Source organism: Orycteropus afer, unplaced genomic scaffold (assembly GCF_000298275.1).
Source record: "Orycteropus afer afer isolate SDZICR_OR568_19922 unplaced genomic scaffold, OryAfe1.0 scaffold00072, whole genome shotgun sequence".
Taxonomy (NCBI): domain Eukaryota; kingdom Metazoa; phylum Chordata; class Mammalia; order Tubulidentata; family Orycteropodidae; genus Orycteropus; species Orycteropus afer.
In genome coordinates, this window is record NW_006921659.1 from 5,868,531 (window position 1) to 5,892,819 (window position 24,289).

At 43.4% G+C, this 24,289-nt stretch overlaps 1 protein-coding gene across 1 annotated transcript in view; it reads left to right on the top strand.

The window, feature by feature from the left end:
- Window positions 1-24,289, top strand: part of SCML4 (Scm polycomb group protein like 4) — a 90,447-nt gene that overhangs the window by 57,129 nt on the left and 9,029 nt on the right. The window contains exon 5 of the mRNA XM_007940831.2: window positions 15,490-15,780. Within this exon, the coding sequence (XP_007939022.1) occupies window positions 15,490-15,780 (291 nt within the window). The remainder of the gene's footprint in view (window positions 1-15,489; window positions 15,781-24,289) is intronic.

Below are 24,289 nucleotides of genomic sequence, written 5' to 3' on the forward strand. Positions count from 1 at the left end.
GACCTGGGAAATAGGAATAAAATTGACCTTTACAAAGTAAAGTACTTAATTTAATAGGGTTGGTATAAGCAAATGCTATCTACTTTTGTATTTTTCTTTATGTCTCTGTATATGAGCTTGGAAAAGTCTTCTAATCTCTCTGGTTGATATCTACTTGTTAGGGCCAGTAGGGGGAACTCTGGAAACCTGTAGAAGTAGGAACAAGATGTCCTGTCTGGTACTTCCAGGCTGAGAGTCACAGATGGAAAGTGGCAGAGGACAGCCCTGGCAGCAGCGAGGGGCCTCCCAGAAGGGGAGCTGAAGGCACCAAGACAAAGTAGCTCAGATTAGGAGCAAGTTCTCTTCCTTGGCAGCAGAGAAAGGACTTCTTCCAAATCTTAGACCTTTGAAATATAAACTCTTTCTCCAAATGATCTTTTTTTCTGTGTCTAGGGAAAACCTCTGATGGCATAGCACCTAAAGCATATGATTGCTAACCAGAAGCTGGTGGTTCAAACCCACCAGCCACTCCTCAGAAGGAAGATTGGGCAATTTACTTCCATAGAGACCCCTTCTTGATTCCAAGGAGGGGTGGGCATGAGTCAAATTGACTCGACAGTAGTGAGGTCTTTTTTTTCTTTTTAATTTTTTAATTTTTATTTTTAGGGAAAACCAGTCTCAGCCCACATAGCTACCTGAGTGCATTAGAATAATGGAGGCAGAAAGATGGAATTAATAATATTTATGGTTTGGTTGGGAGTCATGAAATGATCTTGAGGAAAATTTTACCTGAGTGTTTTTTAAAAAATAGGTCTCAATTATAAATGAGTCTTAGTCTGATGTTTCTCAGACTTTAATGTGCAAACAAACCATCTGGGGGATCTTGTTAAAATGCAAATTCTGATTCGGTAACTCTGGGGTGGGACTGGAGGGTTTGTATTTCTAACAAGCTCCCAGGTTATGCTGATGCTACTGGTCCAGGAATCACATATTGAATAGTAAAGCGTGGCCAGGCAGAGTCCTGCTGGTGGGGGCAATTTATTTCAGGTTTCAGTAAAACCAAGTCTGTCTGATGGTTCCTTCCCCTGTAACATGTTGCCACTGAGGATGTTTGAGTGTCCAGCACCCAACAGAGGTGTATGTATCTGCACTGGAGAAGAGAGGGGCATGAGGGAGGCAGAGGAGTCAGGGCTAGGTGGCACATGTGCAAATCCAAGTAAGAAAGAGGAGGTATGCAGTTCTAGGGATGGAATGAAAAACAGGAAGACATTTTCAGAGGGTGGACTGGCAACCACCTTCAGCAGGGTCTCTGGAGCTCTTTAAGTCTTCCTCAAGTCTATCTCTGTAGAACTGCATATTCACAATGGCATTTAATTCTGATATATATTTCAGGAATTTGGGTATAGATCTTATCTCCCTGTTAGATAGACTAGGGGCAAGACCATGCAGTCCCCCATGGAGCCTGAAACATAACAAGCACTCAATAATTATTTACTGCATTGAACTCTGTGCAACACAACAGAACAAATTGTCTGCTCACAAAGAGCAGGGGATCTTTTTTGGAAACCACAAATATGATAGCTAAACTCTTTTACAAGATCTGGTTTCCTGCCTTTTGAAGGTTTAGTGCAATGGAACAAAGTGTTTACTTTTCGTGGAGTATCTTCTTTGATATGTGATGGTTGGGGATGATGAAGAGCATTTGTTCTTGAGTCTTGATTTTTTTTTCCCCTTGGCTGATGTTCTTGGAAACAGGCACCAGACAACTATTGAGAATTACTCCACTATGTTCTGTTATGGTTGGACGTATATACCCAGCATTTAGAAATCAAATCTGCTTCCTTGTTGAGCTACAAAGATGTCCAATATGACAGCTCTACAGAATATGACAGGTGCTTTGGTGGCCTAGTGCCTAAGGCACTTGACTGCTAACCAGAAGGTTGGCGGTTCAAACTCACCAGCCACTCCTTGGAAGGAATATCGGGCAATCTACTTCCGTAGTGATACTGCCTCAGAAACCCAAGGAGGGGTCGCTATGAGTCAGAGACAAGTCAACAGCACATAATAGCAACAACAACAGAATATGACTATACAGATAATGTTTATCTTTCCACAAGATTATTTATTTCTGAAAGGGGTAGGGTATATAAAGTGGTATGAGTTCCATTACATAGACCCTTCCATTTAGCCAATCGGCAAACATTTCTTGAGCTCCCACTGTTTGTAATGTACTAAGGTGCACAGAGACAAGGATGCCCATTCAGAACTACAGAGAAAAACAGCAGTGGGAAAAAAAACTGAGCCGAGATCTTCTCGTCCCTGATCTTTTGCTTTTTCTCCCAGGCCCTGCTGTCAGTGGGGCCCTATTACCCAACACTTGCTGGGTAAGGTGTGCATTCCTATTTCCTGGCTCTGAAGGCTGGCTGCACAAAATGGGTGTCCACTAGTCATCTTTGACACATCTGTGCCACTTCTTCTAGCAAAGAAATAAAGGAACGAAAACAATCTCAGCCCCCATTTAGCGAATTTGAAATGGAAACTTCATTCCAAGCTTCTCCAAGTCTCCTATCTTCGCCCCAAGGAATGTTGAGTCTCTAATTGTGGAGTTTCCTTCTCCTTTGGCTCATCAATATTGAGTGACATCCATAGGACAGGCAAAGCCCATTGTCCCTGGTCACTAGGAAAACTTACTCATCTCTTCAAAACCCAAAGTGGGCTAGTCCACTAGTATTTTAAAAGCATAGAAAATGATGCAGGAGAAAAAAGACATGAAGGAAGGCATGCTACTTCAGACACCCTAGCAGTTGGTTGTCTACCAGTATAGGCCACATGATGGGGATATTGCAGAGCCATGCTTGTCTCATTACAGACATGAACTGCATGAACAAAGTTGGCTGTCTGGTCCTCAATGAAGCATGGAAAGAGGGTCATTTGGAAGAACAAAGTATCAGTGGAAATTTCAGGTCTTAAGAATTCAGACAGAAAATTTTGAAGGAAAAGTTAAAGAAGATATTCCACAAGTTCTATAGCAAATACAGAGGCACTCACCGATTTTCAGACAGATGGGGCCAGTGGAAGTATAGCCAGAGCCTTTACAGAATGGAGGGACTGTTCTCAAGTATGAGATTTTCAGTCCTAGTTCTGCCTCTGTGCCACCTTAAGCTTATTTTTGTTGTTGTAGTTAGCTGCTGTTAAGACAGCTCCCAACCCATGACCATCCCATTGTGATGATTAAGGTTGAATGTCAACTTGGCTGAGTCATGATTCTCTATGGCTTGGCAGTTAGGATGTAATAATTCTTCATGATGCAGTCTGATATAATGTAATCACCTCCATGATGAGATCTGCTATGAAAAACCAATTAGTTGAAAGGAAGTTTCCTCAAGGGTCTGTTTCCAATATATACGGATGTTCTGGCAAAGCTCTCTGGCTTTTTGCTTGATCTGGATCCTGCATCTGGCTCATTATCTGACCTCTGGTGTTTTGGACTTGAACCAGCAGTCTACTGTATTGCCTGCCAATCTTGGAGATTGTTGCCTTCACGGCCTGTGAGCCAAAGGCCTGCCATCTTACCTACTGGTCTTGAATTAATCAGCCTTCTCAGTCAGCAATCTGCTGTATTACCTGTTGATCTTGGGTCCCTGCAGTTACATGAGTCAAGAGAAGCCTCCAGCTGACATCTGACCCATGGACTTGAGAATTGCTAGCCTGTACAACCTCATGAACGATTTCCTTGAGATAAATTTCTCTCTCTCTCTCTCTCTCTCTCTCTCTCTATATATATATATATGTATGTATATATATAAATTTATGTGTGTGTTTTACTTCTCTGGAGAACCCAGCCTAAGACACCCATATACAACAGAACAAAATACTGCCTGGTTCTGTGCCATCCCAGTGATCAGTCGTGGATTGGACTATAAGGTTTTTATTGGCTGATTTCCAGAAGTAGACCACCAGGCCTTTCTTCCTAGTCTGCCTTGGTCTGGAAGCTCCACTCAAATCTGTTCAGCATGACGGCAGCCCACAAGTTTCCACTGACAGATGAGTGATAGCTACGCATAAGGTACAATCATGGCCAGGAATTGAACCTGAGTTTCCCACACAAAAGGTGAGAATTCTACCACTGAACCACCACTGCCTCTCAAATTCATTTAGGAAAAGCTATTATATTTTCAGTTATATTATTTATATTTGTACATAGTTTTAAACAGGAGCTCTGGTAGCATAGTGCCTAAAGCACTTGACTGCTACCAAGAAGGCTGGTGGTTCAAACCCACCAGCCACTCCTCAGAAGGAAGGTTGGACAATCTACTTCCGTAGTGATACTGCCTCAGAAACCCAAGGAGGGGTCACTATGAGTCGGGTCCAACTCGACGGCACATAACAACAACAAAAACAGTTTAAAACGTTGAACTGAAAGAGGAAAATAATGGACATCTAGAAGAAAAACTGTGGTTTATAGAACTTAAAATAGATTTTTATGATCAGTAATTTGTTGGATCACTTTGCACTGTAAGATTTAGATTCTCTTTCCAGTTCTATAAATGTTGAAAAAGCACATGATAGATAACTCAATACAACTAGTTAACTGCACAAATGAATTAATGTTCAATGAAGTTGTTTTAGCCTCCTACGGTCCTTTAAATATGAGATAAATAGTATAAAATCGAATCATATTGGTCAATTCAATAATATTTTGATAGAAAATATCTATATTCAGATAAAGCAAAAATAAATTAAGGAAATACCCCTCCTTTCCAAGATCACAGGTAAAATCATTTTGTAGATCAAATATACCAACACCCAATACTTGAGGAACAGAGTTATGAAGATGGCAAATCCACAGTAGGCTTTCTATTGTTTCTGAGAACTCCTTTCACAAGGGAGTATGTTGTTGTTGTTGTTATTTGCCATCAAGTCCCCCGACTCATAGCGACCCCTCCTTGGGTTTCCAAGGCAGTATCGCTACAGGAGTAGATTGCCTCATCCTCCTTCCAAGGAGTGGCTAGTGGGTTTGAACCGCCAGCCTTCTGGTTAGCAGTGAAGTGCCTTAGGCACTATGCCACCAGAACTGGATCTTGTTAAAAGGGATGGTGGTGGTGAAAGGCCATATGGACCCTTCCTCCTATAAAGCTAACCTCAGGAATTTTCTGAAAGGCACTGCCAACCCAATCTCTTGCCCTCTTCATAAATAAAAAAAAAGATATTGGGAATCTGCTCCTTTGTTCCATGAAGCTAACTATTCTTCAGTGATATCCTCATCCTCACTTTAGAGCTGACAGGATGATGCTGAGGACTCCTGGGCTCTCTGCCATCCATTTTAGTTGGGTCAGCTGCAGAAAGCCTTCTGTGTCTCTGTCCAAAGTTGCTCCTGCCTCTCTGATGGAAGAATAAATCTCACAGTTTCTGTAGGTCAGGAATCCAGGAATATATCATGGACTGCCAGAAGAATGAACACATCTGCCTTGGAAGAAGTACAAACAGATTACTTCTTAGCAGCAAGGATGACGAAACTTTGTCTCGTGTACTTTGGACATGCTATCAGGAGGGACCATTCCCTGGAGAAGGACATCATACTGGTGAAGTTGAGGGTCAGTGAAAAAGAGGAAGGCCCTCAATAAAATGGATTGACATGGTGCCTGGAACAATGGGTTCAAACATAGTAATAAATGTGAGGATGGTGCAGGACCAGCAGTGTTTCCTTCTGTTGTATGAAACATACTCATAGGGTTACTATGAGTCAGAGCTGACTCAATGGCACCTACCAACAACAACAATAGGACTGGTCATATTCTCTCCCCTCCATCTGGAATGATCTTTCTTTCTCTTCACCTTGTTCTTTCCTTACATCTCACCTGAAGCATGGATAAGTACTAGGTCCAATCTTGATGTGTGAAGTCAAGAGGGATGAAACAGATTTCTTTTTTCTCATATGTATTAGTTATCCATTGCTGTGTAACAAATACCCCAAAACTTAGTGGGTTAAAGTAAACATTTATTATCTCACAATTTCTGGGAGTCAGGAATCCAGATGCAGCTTACCTGGGTCCTCTGGCTCTGGGTCTCTCTGAGAGGCTGCCAGCATCTCAAGGTTCCACTAGAGAAGATCCGCTTCCTGGCTCATTTGCATGGTTGTTGGCAGGATTCAGTTCCTCACAGGCTGTCGGATTGAACCTCCGTTCCCCACGTGTTGTTGGTTCCTTGCCAGTGGCCTCTCAACAGACCACCCCCCACCATGGTATCTTGCTTCACCAGACCGAACAAGTGAGAGAGCAGGAGAGTGCCAGCAAGACAGCAAATGCAAGCAGGATGGAAGTTACAGGTTTTGTAACCTAATCTCAGAAATGACTTTTGTGTGTTCTTTTCATTAGAGAATTCCTGGGTGGTGAAAACCATTAAAACAGTTGGCTGTTTGGAGATTTGAGTCCACCCAGAGGTGCCTTGGAAGAGAGGCTAATGATCTCCTTCTGAAAAATCAGCCATTGAAACCTCATGGAGCAGTTCTACTGGGACATACCTGGAGTCATCACGAGTCGGGATTGACTTAACAGCAACAGGAGTTTTTGTTCATTAGAAGTAACTAGGTCCAGCCCGTACTGAAGGAGAGGGGAATTATATAAGAATATGGATACCAGGAGGCAGGATCAGTGGGAGCTGCTTCAGAAGCTTCCTATTAATTACACCATCCCCTCATGTAAGTAAGAGCAAAGCCATTTCCCTTTCTGCATGAAATTTTGACCTTAAGTTAACTTTCTCTGTTCCCTATGTAACCTGATAAGAATGCAGTGTCAATTATGTTACTAAGCAATGTTGTTTATGATAACAAGACCACTGATAGGTGAATTGCACCTGGACTAGGAGGAGCTATATATGAACTATAAACACCCAATAGAGACACCACAGCTGTCGACTTCCTTGAGTGTAGTGACTTCCTGGGACTCTGGTACCTGTGCCTATGGGATTGTTACAAGAGATTTTGACTCCTGTGGGACATAAAACTTCTAAACCAGAGCAAATCCCACCCCATCCCAGTATGAATTATGAATCTTAGCTCTTTGCATTTGATGCATCACCTGAGGCCATAAAGAATCTGAATGGCTATGTGGACTGCTGCCTGATCTGCTGTGAGGATGGGAAACTGATCTACATCCCGTATCCTTCTAAATTAATCTGATGCCAAATGTGACCTGTGGTTGTTTTATGAGTCAGAATGCTTAGTAAAGGCTAAGAGGAAGACCACGTGGTGGGCCTTACCCCTCATCATGGAATTTAGTCACAGTTTGTGGTGTGGTCCTGTGACCTCTTGGCAAGGAGGCAGCAGCTAGTCACAGCAATAGCAACCCCAGGAGCCCAGACAGGCCCTGAATCTCCTTCCACTCACAGGCTGAGGAGCCTCAGCCTTCCCTAATAGTGAAGAACTGTTCTGTTACTTGGCATTGTTTCTAGGTATCATCTAGGCTGCTCTAGGTTCATGTAGACTAAAGCTACCTGTCACAGCATGTCTTGCCTTGGTATGTAAATGGCTATAGTGTGGCTTTTAGAAGTTAGGTGTGGGAAAGTGGCTGGAGATGGTCTGGAAAGACAGGAATATGACTGACTGCATTCAAGGGTTCGTGAATTACTGGCACAAGTGGGCACATATGAGAGTATCAGAAAGGTCACAGTCCCCATGAAGGAAGTGACTTATCTGTATCCCAGCCGAAACTGGTGCCTGCTACAGAGTAGATGCTCAAAGCATATTTACTGATAGATGGATGGATCATAGAGAAAGTGTTCTGTGTGGTCTGTCTCCATATGTCTGCGATTAGCTGGTTAGATTTTATGTCTTGTTTTTTTGAGGAGGGTAAAAACTGAAGAGTGGAATCAAGTTATGTTCTGAAAACCAGTCCTCAAAGATGTTTTAAAGAGAAAGTCTTAGAAATGATGAGGTGGGTCAGAGTGGGGATCCAGCAGCTCAGACAGGACAGGCGGCTCTCTAGGAATATTCAGTGGAGCTTTGTTTGACTTTCCTGTTGATGAGGGGCTCCTTGTGGGCCCTTCCACCATGCTTTATCTCAGTTCCCCTCAAAATGGAATCCACATTCTCCTGTCACTCTTTGCCACCAGACTTTCTGAACTGTAAGACCTATATGTAAAATTCCCACATTTAAAATACATAAATGAAAGGATGATTAGTTATTATACAAAAGGATTTCATCGTATCTTTCTAAAGGATGCTTCCCAGATTTAGCACATACTCTTTAAAGAAAAAACTCCCATTTCTCAAAGAGAAAAACGTTTATTTTCTACATGCATTCTCAGGAATGTATTTGCAGCATAAATTGGGGGCATACCTGTGGATAAGTGCCATAAGCCTTCCCTCAAATGAAACCTACAAGGTGTCCTGTAGTCCAGAGACCCCTGATTAAAGGACCACTTTTAATTTCCCCAAAGACCAAAAAGTGGAAGAACTGTTGAGGAAACAGACTGCCAGAGGTACCTCTTTCATTTGCCTTCCCTTGGCTCTTTGGAGTTCCTTTAAGTAGAGGCTTAGCAAAGCTGCAAGATCATATAGAGGGTGGCTGTGGAACCTTCTCTTCACTTGAGACTGAAAAGGCATTCATTATTCCAAACAGCTGACTTTGGTCAAAATTTTCAAAGAAGGAAATCAATCCATAGCCTTAGAACAAAGTGTTAGTTAGGCAAACCAGAAACTTCCAGGAGGGCTAAGGAATCTCAAATGTCAGGCATTCAAATTATGGTTGTTTTCCATACATCATTAGGAGAGAAAAAGTATAAATGTGCTTAAATGGACCAGAGGGGAGTCATCAGGTTGTTCCTAAGGGCTGAGTGGTCTGACCTATAGTGACAGGCTTAAAAAGAAAATCTATATTGGCCAGAGACCAAGTTAATGGAAAGTTTAATTGAGGCAAACGAAATGCTAAGCTTCTTAGGTGGTGTGGTCTAGTGCCCTTTGAACCAGGAAGACTGGGAAAAGAGGCCACAGAGGGTCCTAAGGGAAAACATAATGAGCTTATCTGAGCAAGAACAAGGGGCGGGACCAAGCCTGAGAAAAGAGAAGTCTGCAAACCTCCACAAGAGCCTCTGAGCAAGGCTGTGCTGAAGGGCAAGGAGGAAATCTATCTGCTGGTTTCTATTGCCAGAGACGTCCCTTAGATGTCCGCGGCAGGAGGTCCCCTCTACCTCCCAGAGCACAGAGCACGTGCTGGGAACTGGTGTTCACCTGAGAGGAACGTGTGTGAAGGCTACCTGGTGGCAGAGACCCAGCCACTCAAGGTAGGATGCAATGATGCATCTTTGTCCTGGGCTCAGAGCGGAGAGGCCCAGCTGTTTAACTCAACTGGGCACCTGCTATCATTTCCTGGGGTCTGTCCCTCCTGTTCCCCTTCTTCCTGCTTCTCTCCTTGTACATCTCATTCTCTACATTCCAGGGCTTCCTGGCTGTGTCCTTTTGGTGGTGGCATCTGGTTGAACATCAGGTAAAGATTATAGCCATAAAAACCCTAGGGGGCATTTCTACTCTGTCACATGGGATCGCTGTGAGTTGGAGTGAACTCCACGGCACCCAACAACAACAATTGTTTTCCATTCTGCAGTGCAGCCTGACTGTATTGCTTCCTTTCCCACCTGGGTTCAGGGGTAAGGAGCTGTGGTGCTTCTGGCTCCTTAAGCAGCTGAGCTGAGCTGTTCACACATGGAGCGCTCTGAACATTCATCCGTTAGATTGACCTTCTGACCATTCTGAGCAGGCTTGGGTGACCTGCTGGGCTGTGCAGACCCACTAAGAGTCGAGCAATCATTGTGGCAATGGCTCCCAGCCTTGGTGCAGGTGACAGCAAGGACTGTAGAAAGGGTTCCCCCTTGGCAGGTGCTTCTCCCATTGAGAAGTTATGACCGATGAGGGGAAAGAAGGTAAGGAGTGCAGGGGTGTGTGTGTATCCATGTGTATGTGTGTGAGAGACCAGTGCCTGAGGCTGTGCAATTTGAGGCTATTATGACATGACTTGGTATTTTGTCAGAATCACTTTGCAGATGGTAGTGGTATTGTTGCTTTTCAGGTCTTCATGTTGTTCCCAGGTCCAAGTAAAGGGACGATTTCATCATTTTAGTGAAAGTAAATAATGGAAGCTCACTTAAGTGGTAGTGGGCCTTGTGTCTGAGTTCTGAGAATTCAGCCTGAGCTAAAACTTGGCTGGGAGTGCCTGTGGTTTCATACCCACGGGGCCCCTCGGCCCTGTCTGTGTTGATTCCCCTGTTTTGGAACTTTCTCTTTCTCTTTCTGGCTCTTGGCTTTCCTCTTATTTCCCCTCTTCCTCTTTCTACTTCTCCCTTCAGAAGTTCTCTGCATTCTAGGTGCTCAGGTCCGATTTTCAAGGACTGCAGCAGGAATGGGTTGCACCAGGCAAACCGAGAGCCAAGGATGCAAGGACATTCCCAGGAGGCCTTGATGGGGTGAACAAGGGAGGGAGGACTTAGACCCCTGGGGCTTTGTTCCTTAAACAGGGAGGCTTTCATAAGCAAACAAGCATCCCTTGAGGCTGAGTGGATAGGAACTCTTCTAGAGTTTCTTTGGCTTCACTAATAGGCAGCCTTTATACACAGTGGCTGAAGGAAACCATCTTACACAAAGAGATGAGCAATGGTGGAAAGGGAAGGTCAGGCTTTCCTGAAAGTTCCCAAGACACTAAACGCTGAAAACATGGCAGGCTTCTTTGGCTGTGCCGTCTGCATCTTTGACTTCCTGTTGAAGCTTGCTCCTGTGGTTGCACAAAAAGTAGATGATGCCTTTTTTTTCTGGAGGAAAGATTTAATGATTTACAAGCAGCATCATTAGTCTCCTGGATGGCGATTATAGAAGAGAAAAAAATAAAAACCTCTACTTTGCTTAGCTGGCTTTCTCCATGGCAATTACTTGCCTCAAACAGAGGCTAGGCTGGATCTCCTTGTTTAATGAGAGGTGCCAGAGTGACAAGACAGCCTATTTCAGATGAGAAAAGGCTTTCTAAGGATCCAGGAGAAAATGACCATGAACATCTTAACCTCTCAGTCCTGTTGGTTGTGACTTCAGAGTCTGTGTAAGCAGGAGTTGGATCCTCCCAGTGCAATGGCCCCATCTCAGGTCTGCTGGCCCCACCTGGTGTTCACTCACCAGTCAGTCACAAGTCTGCTTGAAAAGTAGGGTTCTCCAAATACAGATTTTGGTTCTTCCTTTTTTTTTTTTTTTAAAAAAAAAAGAACTTTAAATGTGGATTTATTGTTTGTTGTTGTTATGTGCTGTTGAGTCAGACCTGACTCATAGCGACCCCTCCTTGGGTTTCCGAGGCAGTATCACTACGGAAGTAGATTTAGGTAACGACAATCCATGTGTTGCAGTTCAACTGTATTCTTAAACTAAAAGAACTAGAAGTTCTTAATACCTATAGTTCATCTACTTGTATGTTGGCTGACTTAATGGTTTAGAATAATAAACCAATTCCTGTCAAGTTGACTCCAAGTTGTGGCAACCCCTTTGTGTCAGAATAGAACTAACACATTTGATTTTCTCAATGGCTTATTTTTCAGATGTAGATCACCAGCCCTTTCTTCTGAGGTGCCTCTGGGTGAACTTGAACCTCTAGTCTTTCAATTAGCAACTGTGGTAGTTAAAGTTGTATGTCAACTTGGCTGGACCTGGTTGAGTGGCTGGGCAGTTAGTGGTTATTCCCCATGATGAGACTGGCAGCAATCTGCTCCATGGTGGGACATACCACAAGCAGCTAAGTAGCTGCTTTAGAGATGTGGTCTGGTTCTCACATTTAAGAAACAGCTTTGGAAATGGTCTCTAGCTTATGGCACGCTTGGACCCTGCATGTAGCCATGTCATTGTTCAGCAGCCTGCCACACTCCCCCTAGCTGGGAACTTTCAATGGACTTAAATTAATGGCCTGCTGTGTGGTTTGGTAACATCTGGACTGTGCCTTTTTGCTTGTCAACCTTGGGTTTATCAGCTTCAGCAGCCAGTAGCTGTCTGAGTGAAGAAATGCCTCTAGCTTCAGTGGGCTGGGAGCAGGAGGCAGAGCTGGACCCCAAGGTTGAGGGGCTTTCACCCAGCCCCTGAGCCTGGCACTTTGAACTTGGACTTAAAGTCTCCAAATTGTAAGAATAAACTCCCGTTTGTTAAGGGCATCCCGTTTGTGGTATATATTCTTGTCAGAGTGGCACTAGGTAACCAGAACAGCAACTGACCATGTTAACTGTTTGCACCACCCAGGTACTTTGAATAGTATAAATTATATTTATCCAGTCATCTTCAAAAACAAAAGCAAGAGGGATGAATGGGGCTTAGCTATAGAGAATTTTCAGAGAGTGAGGTTTGTGGCACAATGACTTCACTGTAAGGGTCTTTGTAAAATATCTATAGGACATATTTTAAGGAAGAGGCTCAATTGGCTACCTAGGTTTCCTTTCTGGATACCACTTTGCCCACCAAGAAAGAAGTGGGGCTGATTCAGTGCTTTCTAAATGCTAAGGTACCACCTTCACACTTTTTACTATGTCTGAGTATAATACCTATGGGACTATTTACTCACGATTTTCCTTTCAGTGGATTCATTTCTTTTAACTTTAGGCTCATCTTAAGCAATGATATTGTATCAGCAAAATTACAGGCCGATGTGCTACTGATAGTGTATTGTGTGTCCATTAAAACACATGACTATTAATATAAAATAACGTTCACTCCAGTACCACCTGAAGCAATCCCGTTTACCACTATTGGGACATATTTAACACTTGTGCAAATGCTGGACTGGGTGTTTATGCAGGTCCTTTTCAGTCCTATAGTTATATGCTAGTGCTGGTCGTCGTTCTATGAGTCACATTTACACTCAGCTATGATTTAGGTGTCACACCCCTATTTATGGGAGCTCTGGTAGTGTAGTGCCTGAGGCACTTGACTGCTAACCAGAAGGCTGGCGGTTCAAACCCACCAGACACTCCTCAGAAGGAAGATGGGGCAATCTACTTCCGTAGTAATACAGCCTCGGAAACCCAAGGAGGGGTCGCTATGAGTCAGGTCTGACTCGACGGCACATAACAACAACAACAACAACAACAACAACCCCTATTTATAAAGGTGAGGAAAACACATTTTAATCAAGGTTGAACAGATCTGTGTTGTCAATTCAGAAAGCCAGTGTGCACTCACTGTCTTTCTGTGACCTGCCAGCTCTGCAGACCTGTGTCTGGATGGCTTGGTGATTAGTCTCCATGGTTGACCTGGGCCGACTTCGGAATCACTGGCTCATCCTTTGCTGGGTGGAAAGGCATTGCTTGATGATCTCTGAAGTCGGTTTTATTTCCCGACTAACTCATTTGGATCATAGCCCAGAGGCTGGCTTTTATTACCTGTGATCTCACCCAGGGTTGTCAGCAGTTTTTAAGCCAATAAAGTCCGTTCCCTTGGTCCCCATTCCACAAGTCATCATAAGAGAATGATCTTTTACCTGCATCTGTGTTTTTCAGCTGGAGTGCAGTTTGGCAAACTGTCTCGTTTCTATTTTAGACTATCAGAATTACATAGGCATATTTAACTTAGATTTGTGACATTTAATAAACAGAACAAATCGTTTAGTTAAATTTTGTCATTGTTTACCACAATCCAGATTAAGAATTTATGTCTAGCCCTTTATAATATGAATTTTAATGCATGTTCTGTGCGGTGGCAGTCTTCCTGCTGCACTGGCCCAAACGTTTACTCAGTAAATATTTATTGAGTGCCTCCTCTGTGCCAACCACTGCACTAGACACTATGTGTAGCTTCCTTACATATTCCAAAGTGCCCGCCACTGAAAGCTCTGGAGTCCCAGACTGTGAGAACTTTCCGATAAAGGCAATGTAATGGCAGCCTTACTGCTACATGGCTTAGAATGGTGCTGGCCCAGATAGATGCTTGGTAAATATTAGTGTTCCTCTCCTTCATTCCATTCAGGAGGCAACCTAGACTGGACCTCCATAACCAGTTCCTTTTTAGACTCTTCCTACTGATGTCTCCTGACCCAGAGGAGAGAGATAGGCAGTAGAGTCCTGCAAGGCAAAGGTGGAGTGAGTGTTCCAGGTTCCTAGAAACATCTCACAACCCTGCATTGGCCACAGAGCGTGAGCATAGAGTGGGCATACTCTTAGGCTGGTCAGTAGCCAAAGGAGCATTTGTTAGACTTTACTGCACAAAACTCTTGAAAATGTGTTCACAACCCTTAGCCTGAAAAACTCCGGGCTTCTGCCATAACTTCGAGTTGTACGGAAGTTCCACGTCCACCCACTTCTGTGAGAAGACCTTCCACTTGTCCTAATCAAATCTAGTCCCAGCAGTTAACACACTTGGCTATTAACTGAAATGTTGCTGGTTTGCTCAGAGGCCCCTCAGAAGAAAGGCCTGGTGCTCTACTTCCCAAAATTCAGCTGTTAAAAACCCTGTGGAGCACAGTTCTACTCTTCCACAGGAGGTCTCCGTGAGTCAGAGTCTATCTGGTAGCAACTGTTTTATTATTGTTGTTGTTGTTATTAATTCATAGGTGAAGAAGACATCTGGATCTTTTGACCCTAAATGCATTTGCCTAGAGCCAAACTTGGAACACTCTTGGTTTTTGTTACTCTATTCCATTTTTTTTGGGAATGTCAGATCTGTTTTGATTGTGTCTAATATACCCACCAGCCACTCCTTGGAAGGAAGATGGGGCAATCTACTTCTGTAGTGATACTGCCTTGGAAACCCAAGGAGGGGGTTACTATGAGTCAGGTCCAACTCGACAGCACATAATAACGACAACAATATACCAATATATGGTACATTGTGTCTAATATACTAGAGCTCGGAAGGAAGATTGGGCAATCTACTTCTATGGTGATACTGCCTTGGAAACCCAAGGAGGGGTCAGATCTGACTTGATTACAGTGAGTTTTTAGTTTTTTTTCTGGTAGTATAGTGCCTAAGGCATCTGACTGCTACCAGAAGATTGGTGGTTCAAACCCACCAGCCACTCTGTGGAAGCAAGACTGGGCAATCTACTTCCATAAAGATTTACTGCCTCAGAAACCCAATGGGGGTTGACTATGAGTCGATGGCAGTAGGTTAGGTTTTGTTTAACATACCAATGATTATTGGAACTACATTGACATGATCTTTTTTGGAGTTAGGGAACACTGAGGAGTAGGAATTACTAGGATGTTTTCCTTCCTCTGGAATTCCTATGGACATTTTCCTTAAAAGTAACAAAGTGAAGCAAGCCATTTGGCTACAGGTGTGGCTTGTAGGCTGAGTTCAACAGGCTGAAAATCTGCACTTTAAAGTACAGAAAGTCCTGATGGAAATTTTTGGAAATTATGTCATGGGGTTCATTTCTCCTCATCTCCCTTCCCCACAGAGAGTGGTCACTGTGCTGCCAGGGAATGGTTTGCCAAGATTGAGCCCCAAGTGGTCCCTTGAACTGCTCTCTGATCTCTGCCTCTCTACACTGCTTTCTTGCTTAGCAAAAACGGTTACCACCGAAGAGTGCCTGGTGAATCCTGCCGGCATGAACCGCTACAATGTGGACTCCTCCACCTCCGCCTTTAACCACAGGGGCTCCTTGCACTCCTCCTCCTCGCTGTACTGCAAGAGGCAGAACTCTGGAGACAGTCGCCTTGGGGGAGGCCCCATCACCATCACCAGTGGTGTCCGCACAAGCCTCTTGTCCTCTGGAGGCCCCTCGGCAACTGGGCTGAGGCCCCCAGCCTCCAGTCCCAACAGAAATGGGACCTCTCTTGAAGGAAACAGATGTGGTAATGTAATGCACGCATTGTCTTCCCCATGCCTCAGCCACCTCTGCCCTTGCCCTGGGACCACTGCATCTAGAGGGGTGGATGACTGTGTACCTAGGACCAGTGGGGGGAAAGTGGACACTTCCACAAGCTTCTTTGTGGATTTTTGTTATTGTCCAAGTCTATCAGTCTCAGCCTTTGACTCGTAAACATACACAATGGTGTATTAGGGTAGGGTGTTGTTTTTATTGTTGTTATGTGCCGTCGAGTCAGACCCGACTCATAGCAACGCCTCCTTGGGTTTCCGAGGCAGTATCACTATGGAAATAGATTGCCCCATCTTCCTTCCGAGGAGTGGCTGATGGGATTAGGGATTAGGGATTAGGGATTAGGGTAGGGTAGGCTGTAGAAATAAGTAGACTCCAAACATATATTGGCTCAAATACAATAGAAATTTATTTTTTGTTCAAGGGTCCAAGTTCGATGTTCCTAATTGGTAGGTACATCTGTTTTGAGGGAACCAGTTCCATCCATTTCATTTCCCTGCTGTCTCCAATGGTTTCCCTGCCCTATGCATACTAAGGGAACAAGTGTGTGAAGAAGGTGTGCACATCACATTTCATTGGCAAGATGTGGTCATTTTGCTGCACGTATTAGGGAGGTGCCTAGATTTTGGTAGAGTTTTCCCTTGCATAGTAGAAGCCACTTGCTGGATGTAATACAAATCCCAATCCACAACTGGTGAGTTGATTCCTACTCTTAGTGTCCCCACAGAATTGTCCTACAGGGTTTCCAAGGCTGTAATCTTTGTGGAACCAGACTACCACATCTCAAACTGTCAACCTTTCAGTTAGCAGCTGAGTGCTTTAGCCATTGCACCATGAGGTCTCCTGGGCATAATAAAAATTAAGAAAAATTCCCATAATGCTGGTTATAATACCACCTCTATTTTTTCCACTAAAGAAAACTGTTGGAATGCAGTGCATGAAACTGCTATCATTATAGAGATAAATTGGAGTCCATTCCGGTTTATGCTTCTTAAAAGGCACTATCAAACTTCAGTATTTCAGTACAGTGGATGCTTGCATGGATTGTGGAGCCAGACTGCCTGGGCTGGAATCCTGAATCTCCCACTTCCTGACTCTGTGATCTTTGGGAAGTCTTATCTTCTCTGTGTCTCAGTTTCCTCACCTGTAAAATTGGAATAATAACATCTGCCTCATAGGATTGTTGGAAGGATTAAATAAGTTCATACATGTACAGTTGATTCTCATTATTCATGGCCGTTGTGTTCTATACAGTCTCTGAGAATTAGCAAATATAGAATCAGCCTGTGCAAACTCAGCTGGAAACATGTACGTCAATGACTCTAATTTTTTACTCTTAGCACATACACACACCTGCGATTGACTGCCAGAAAGCGCATGAGTATTTTTAGGTAGGCAAATTGGCAAATATCCAATTTGAGAATAGTGAAGATTGACTATATTTGGCACAGGGCCTGCTACATAGAAAGTACTTCATAAATGTTCAATAAAAGTAGTTAGATTAGTTACAGGTCACTTGAGCATAGCCCTCAACAGATCACAGCCCATCAACTCTGCCTTTGAAAAAGGAGACCCCAGGCCACTGAGTCAGGGAGTCTCCATCTTGCTCCTCTATGGCCTCCCAGTTGGCTGGCTGTGTCCTCTTTGGCAAGGCTCATTTCTGTTCTGAGCCTTGGATCCTTCCATCAGTGTCCCTGAGGAGCTGCACACATGAGATATTTTATATGAGCCAAGATCTTATATTCATACTTCTAAGACTCTCACTGCTCTCAAACTACCCTTGCCCAGACAAACTCCCATGGCTTGAGAGGGAGGCAGTTCTGAAAGGCAGGACACAGATTCTCAGCCATGCAGGTTCTTGCCTGCACATTGAGGCACATGGAAGACCACTTCCTGACATTGTTATGCAGAGCCATCTGACCTGGCCAAGGATTTGGATGGGCAAAGCCCATTGGCAGTTTTTCCATTTCATCTCTAAAACAAGGGGACAAAGCCTGGTACAAACCAACATCTTAAAGTAATTGAGAGTGGTGAAGTGGGTAAGGCATTTGGCTGCTAACCAAAAAGTCAGCAGTTCAAACCCACTAGCTGCTCTGTGGGAGGAAGATGGGACAATCTACTTCTGTAAAGATTCACAGCCTTAGAAACCCTATGGGGGTCACTATGAGTTGGAATCAACTCACTGGCTGAGGGTTTTGATTTATTTCATAGGTTCATCACCAGAGCTAGTATGACATCTGGGATGTAGTAAGTGTTTAATAAATGTTCATGTGTCTGATTCTTCATGGTGCCCAGTGCCTTCTCATCGCCTCCTGGTTGTCAACACCCCCATCCTGGTACCTCCCCACCTGATTTGACTTCTAAATGTCTCTTTTCTCTCAACCTCTTCTCTTCAACCCAATTCCCACATTCTCAGAGTGGTGATGGATCAGAGGACAACAGTCTGATTGAATTGACTCATGCTCCTAAGAATATGGCTTCCTTGGGTGGCGTAAATGGTACCAGCTAAAAGACATGAGGTTTGAACCCATGCAGAGGTGCCTAGGAAGACAAGCCTCATGATCTGTCACAGCCTTGAAAACCCTATGGAGCAGTTCTACCCTGTGCACATGGGATCACTGAGTCGGAATTCCATGGCCAACTCAATGGCAGCTAGTGACAACAGATCATCTTGAGTTGGGGAGGGAGTGAATATCTGCCATATGTAAAGGGCCAATACTTTCAGGTTGTTGTTGCTGTTAGCTGCTGTTGAGTTGGCCCCTGACTCATTGTGACTGCATGCACAATGATCTTTTGTGATCCATAGCATTTTCATTGACTGATGTCTGGGAGTGGATCACCAAGCTGTTCTTCCTCATCCTTCTTAGTTTGGAAGCTCTGCAGAAACCTGTTCAGCATCACAGCAACACATGAATCTCCACTGACAGATGGGTGGGGGCCGTGCCTGAGGTGCATTGTCTGGGAATCAAACCTGGGTCTCTCACACGGAAGGCAAGAATCCTCTCACTGGACCACCACCGTCCCTCAAGATTATCTGTGGTTGTTAGGTGCCATCGAGTTGTCTCCGACTCATAGCAACCCTGTGTACAGCAGAATGAAACACTTCCTGGTCCTGTGCCAACTCCACAATACTGCTATTCCTGAGTCCATCATTGTAGCTGCTGTGTCGATCCATCCTGTTGAGGGCCTTCCCCTCCTTCATCAACCTTCCACTTTACCAAGCATGATATCCCTCTCCAAGGAATGGTCCCTTCCTACAACATGACCAAAGTAGGTGAGATGAAGTCTAGCCATTCTCTCTTCCACAGAGCATCCTGGTTGCACTTATTCCAGGACAGATTTGTAAGTTCTTCTAGCAGTCCTTGGTACCTTCAGTATTCTTCACCAACACCACAACTCAAAAACATCAACTCTTCTTCCTCCCTATTCACCATCCAGCTCTCACATGCATATGAGGTGATTGAAAATACCATGGCTTGTCAGGCACACCTTGGTCCTCAAGGAGATATCTTTGCTCTTCAGCAGTTGAAAGAGGTCTTTTGCAACAGATTTGCCCAGTGCTATACATCATCTGATATCTTGACTGCTACTTCCATTGGTGTTGATTGTAGAGCCAAGTAATATGAAGTGTTGAATAACTTCAATCTTTCCTCCATTTATCGTGATACTGTTTACAGGACCTGTTGTGAGGCCTTTTGTTTTCTTTATATTGAAATGTAATCCATACATACTGCAGACTGTATTCTTCAATCTTCATCTGTAAGTGCTTCAAGTCATCCTCACTTTCAGCAAGCAAAGTTGTGTCGTCAGTGTATCGCAGGTTGTTAGTGATTCTTTCTCCAATATTGATGCCAAATTCTTCTTCATATAGTCCAGGTTCTCGGATTATTCCTGGTCCAATCAAGACACACTCCCTTCTTGATTTTAAACCATGCAGTGTCCCTTTGTGCTGTTTGGACAACAGCCTCCTGGTCTATGTACAGTTTCCTCATGAGAACAATTAAGTGTTCTGGAATTCCCATTCTTCTCAATGTTATCCAAAATTTGTTATGATCCACATAATCAAATGATTTTGTATAGTCAGTAAAACACAAGTAAACATCTTTCTGGTATTTGCTTTCAGCCAGGCTCTACCTGACATCAGCGATGATATCCCTCATTCCACATCCTCTTCTGAATCCAGCTTGCATTTCTGGAAGTTCTTTGTCAATATACTGCTGCAACAGTTTTTGAATTATCTTCAGTAAGATTTTACTTGCAAATGACATTAATGATATTGTTTGATAATTTCCACATTCTGTGTGATCACTTTTCTTTGGAATGGGTATAGATATGGATCTCTTCCAGTCACTTGGCCAGGTAGCTGTCTTCCAAATATCTTGACATAGCCAAGTGATTGCTTCCAGTGTGCTGTTTGTTGAAAGATCTCAATGGGTATTCCGTCAATTCCTAGAGCCTTGTTTTTCACCAATTCCTTCAGTGCAGCTTTGACTTCTTCCTTCAGTAGCATTAGTTCTTGATCATATGCCAACTCCTGAAATGGATAAACATTGACCAATTCTTTTTGGAACAGTAATTCTGTGTATTCCTTCCATCTTCTTTTGATGTTCCCTGCATCATTCAACATTTGGTCCATAAAGTCTTTCAGTATTGCAACTTAAGGCTTACATTTTTTCTTCAGTTCTTTCAGCTTGAGAAATGCCAAGTGTATTCTTTCCTTTTGGTTTTCTAACTTCAAGGCTTTGCACATTTCATTATAATAATTGACTTTGTCTTTTCAAGCTGTTCTTTATAATCTTCTGTTCAGCTCTTTTATTTTGTCATTTCTTCCATTTGCTTTAGCTACTTTTCACTCAAGGGCAAGTTTCAGAGTCTCTTCTGACATCTATTTTGGTCTTTTCTTCCTTTTCTGTCTTTTTAATGACGTTTTGCTTTCTTCATGGATGATGTTCTTGATGTCATCCCACAGTGCCTCTGGTTTTTGGTCATTGGTGTTCAATGCATCAAATCTATTCTTTAGATGGTCTCTAAATTCAGGAGGGATATACTCAAAGTCATATTTTGGCTCTTGTGGACTTATTTTAATTGTCTTCAACTTCAGTTGAACTTGCATATGAGCAGTTGATGGTCTGTTCCACAGTCAGCTCCTCACCTTGTTTTGGCTGAAGATACTGAGCTTTTCTATCAGCTCTTGCCACAGATGTAGTCAGTCTGATTCCTGTGCACTCTGTCTGGTGAAGTCCATGTGTATAGCCACCATTTGTGTTGTTGAAAAAAGGTATTTGCAATGAATGTCATTGGTCTTGCAAAATTCTATCATGCAATCTCCAGCATTATTTCTATCACCAAGGTCAAATTTTCCAGCTAATGGTGACTCTTCTTTGTTTCCAGCTTTTACATTCCAGTCACCAGTGATAATCAGCACATCTTGATTACATGCTTAGTCAATTTCAGACTGCAGAAGTTGTTAAAAATCTTCAGTTTCCTCATCTTTGGCTTTGGTGGTTGATGCATAACTTTGAGTAATAGTAGTATTAACTGGTCTTCCTTCTAGATGTGTCAATATTATCCTATCACTGACAGCATTGTACTTCAGGATAGATCTTGACACATTCTTTGTGATGATGAATGACACGCCATTTCTCTTCAATTTGTCATTCCCAGCATAGTAGATTAAAAATGGCCAAAACTGGTCCATTTCAGCTCACTGATGCCTACAGTATCAATCTTTATGTGTGCCATTTCATTTTTGACAACTTCCAATTTTCCTAGATTCATACTTTGTACATTCCATGTTCCAATTACAAATGGATGTTTGTGGCTGTTTCTCCTCAGTTTGAGTCATGCCACATCAGCAAATGGAGGTCCCGAAAGCTTTACTTTATCCATATCATTAAGGTTCATTCTCTGATGAGGCAGCTCTTTCCCAGTGACATTTTGAGTGTCTTCAGACCTGAGGGGCTCATTTTCTGGCACTGTGTCAGACAATGTTTCATAAAGTTGTCCAGTAATATATCAGGCAGTATTTCACTGCTATTCATAAGGTTTTCCCTGGCCAATTCTTTGAGAAATGGATAGTCTCTTCCAAGTCTGTCTTAGTCTGGAAGCTCCACTAAAAGTTGTCCACCATAGGCAACTCTGCTGATGTTTGAAACACACTGGTGGCTCAGCCTCCAGCCTCACAGAAACACACAAGCCACCACAGTATGACAAACTGACAGACAAGTTCATCTCCCTTAGCTGTTCCAAACCTCTCTGCCCACTTCCTGGCCTTCCGTGACTTGTTCCAGTCATCTGCCCTGCCTCCTGCTTCTTGCCTTGGGGGCTCTCTCTCCCTTTATCAGTATCCAACCATCAGCCCTGGCTTTCTGCCAAGATTTTCTAGGTGGTGATATTTCAGGTCCTATGTTTTAGGCACAGTATTTCAGGCAATATGAAAGTGGAGAGAGTTTCTGTCACTTGTTCAAGACTTGCCTGTCCCATCCCAGTCCTTCTGGTTCCCTGGGTTGACAGAACCCAGGACCCTTCAAAGGGTCTTAAAATTGCTTCCTGCTCCCCTCCTCACAGTCTTCCTCACTGCCTCCTTCCAGCTGAGCTCTGGAATATCCTCCCCATCCCTGCTTCAACAACCTCCCTGTCCTTCATTTTCATCTCCACTTAGCTCTTTGTTCTCCTGGAATTACACTGCAACTGTCTGGGGAGGACCAGACCCTGATGCAGAATGCAACTCTGAGAAAACTCTCTCTGCCAGAGCCCTACTTGCCCCCAGGAGAGCCTCAGTAGCTCAGGATTCTGCCTTTCAGGATCTTTGATGAGGTGAGAGAAACTGAGCCCATTTAAGCCTGCTGTCTTCCTCTCCAAGCAAATCACTGCATCATGAGTATTGGTTGTTTTGTACATATAGACAACCAAAAAAAAAAAAAAAAGACAAACTCACTGCCATCAAGTTGGATCCAACTCATAGTGACTCCTCCTTGGGTTTCAAGACGGTATCACTACAGAAGTACATTGCCCAACCTTCCTTCCGAGGAGTAGCTGGTGGGTTTGAACTGCCAGCCTTCTTGTTAGCAGTCAAATGCCTTAGGCACTACGCCACCAGATAAATATAATTTAGGGGAAGCTTTGTGTGTGTGCATATGTATGTATATGTGTATATATATACATATATATATATACATATATATAATTTAGAAATGTTAGAGAGACTCTCGCCTGACACTCTGAAACTCACGAGTTGTTCCTATTCAGTATGAAGGTATTTAAAATCATAAAGCCACTCTGCCTCCTTAGAGTAAAGCTGCTGTAGGGTGGAGCAGTTGAAGATCATTTTTGAGCCTTTGTGAAACCAATGAAGAAATAAGAAATTATTCACCCTTTGTATGTACATTAGCTCTTTAATCTTCCAAAAATTCCTTTTATCTAGTGTGCCTAATGGGACCATAGATACTTGAAAGAACTAGCCATATATCTATGGTCTCAGCAGCAAGATGAAGGGAGTGGCTCAGGGAGAGGTAGAGAGAGGGCAGTACCAGCATATCTTAAAGAGGTTTTCATTTCTGCTTACATCTCATTGGCTAAAACTTGGTCACATGGCTATTAGCTGCAAGGGGAACTGGGAAATGTGGTTTTAATTCCAGGCAACAATCAAAAACTACTCCAGGTTTTAATTCCAGGACTCTATTACAAAAGAGTCCTGGTGGACCATTGTTCATGTGCTCAGCTGCTAACCGAAAGATTGGTGGTTGGAATCTACCAGCCACTCCATGGGAGAAAAGACCTGACAATCTGCTTCCATAAAGATTACAGCCAAGAAAACTCAGGGGCAGTTCTACTCTGTCACATGGGGTCACTATGAGCCAGAATTGACTCATCAACACTCAACATTACAAAAGAAGTAGAAAAAACTGTTGGGTAGACAACAAGCAGTCTCAGCCACAGCTTCTAATTGGAAACACACCCTCATCTCCCCTCCTGTGGCACTTTTTAAAAAAAAAAAAAAAAAACTCATTTTCTATAATACTTTATCCTGATCCATAATAGAGACCAGACCCTCAACTTCATGAGGTCTCTTATTCATATTGAATCCCTACAGCCCCATTGCTGGGGCTTTTCCCTTATGGTGCTAATAAAAAGGGCTTAAAACCACATAAATCAGGGAGCCACATAGGTTGCAGGCAGGAGGGTGGGTACTGGTGACATGACCAACCTCTCAGCCTTCTCTCTTATGTGTGTGAACACTTACCTGGCCTCCTGCTATCTTGATAAATTGTACCTATTGCCTCTGCCAGGGGACTCTAAAAGGGATGTGTTCACAGGACATATTTTCCTGGTTTTTGCTGCTGTTGCTGTTATTGTTACGTACCATCGAGTAGGACCTGACTCATAGTGAGCCCTCCTTGGGTTTCCGAGGCAGTATCACTATGGAAGTAGATTGCCCCATCTTCCTTCCGAGGAGTGGCTGGTGGGTTTGAACTGCCAGCCTT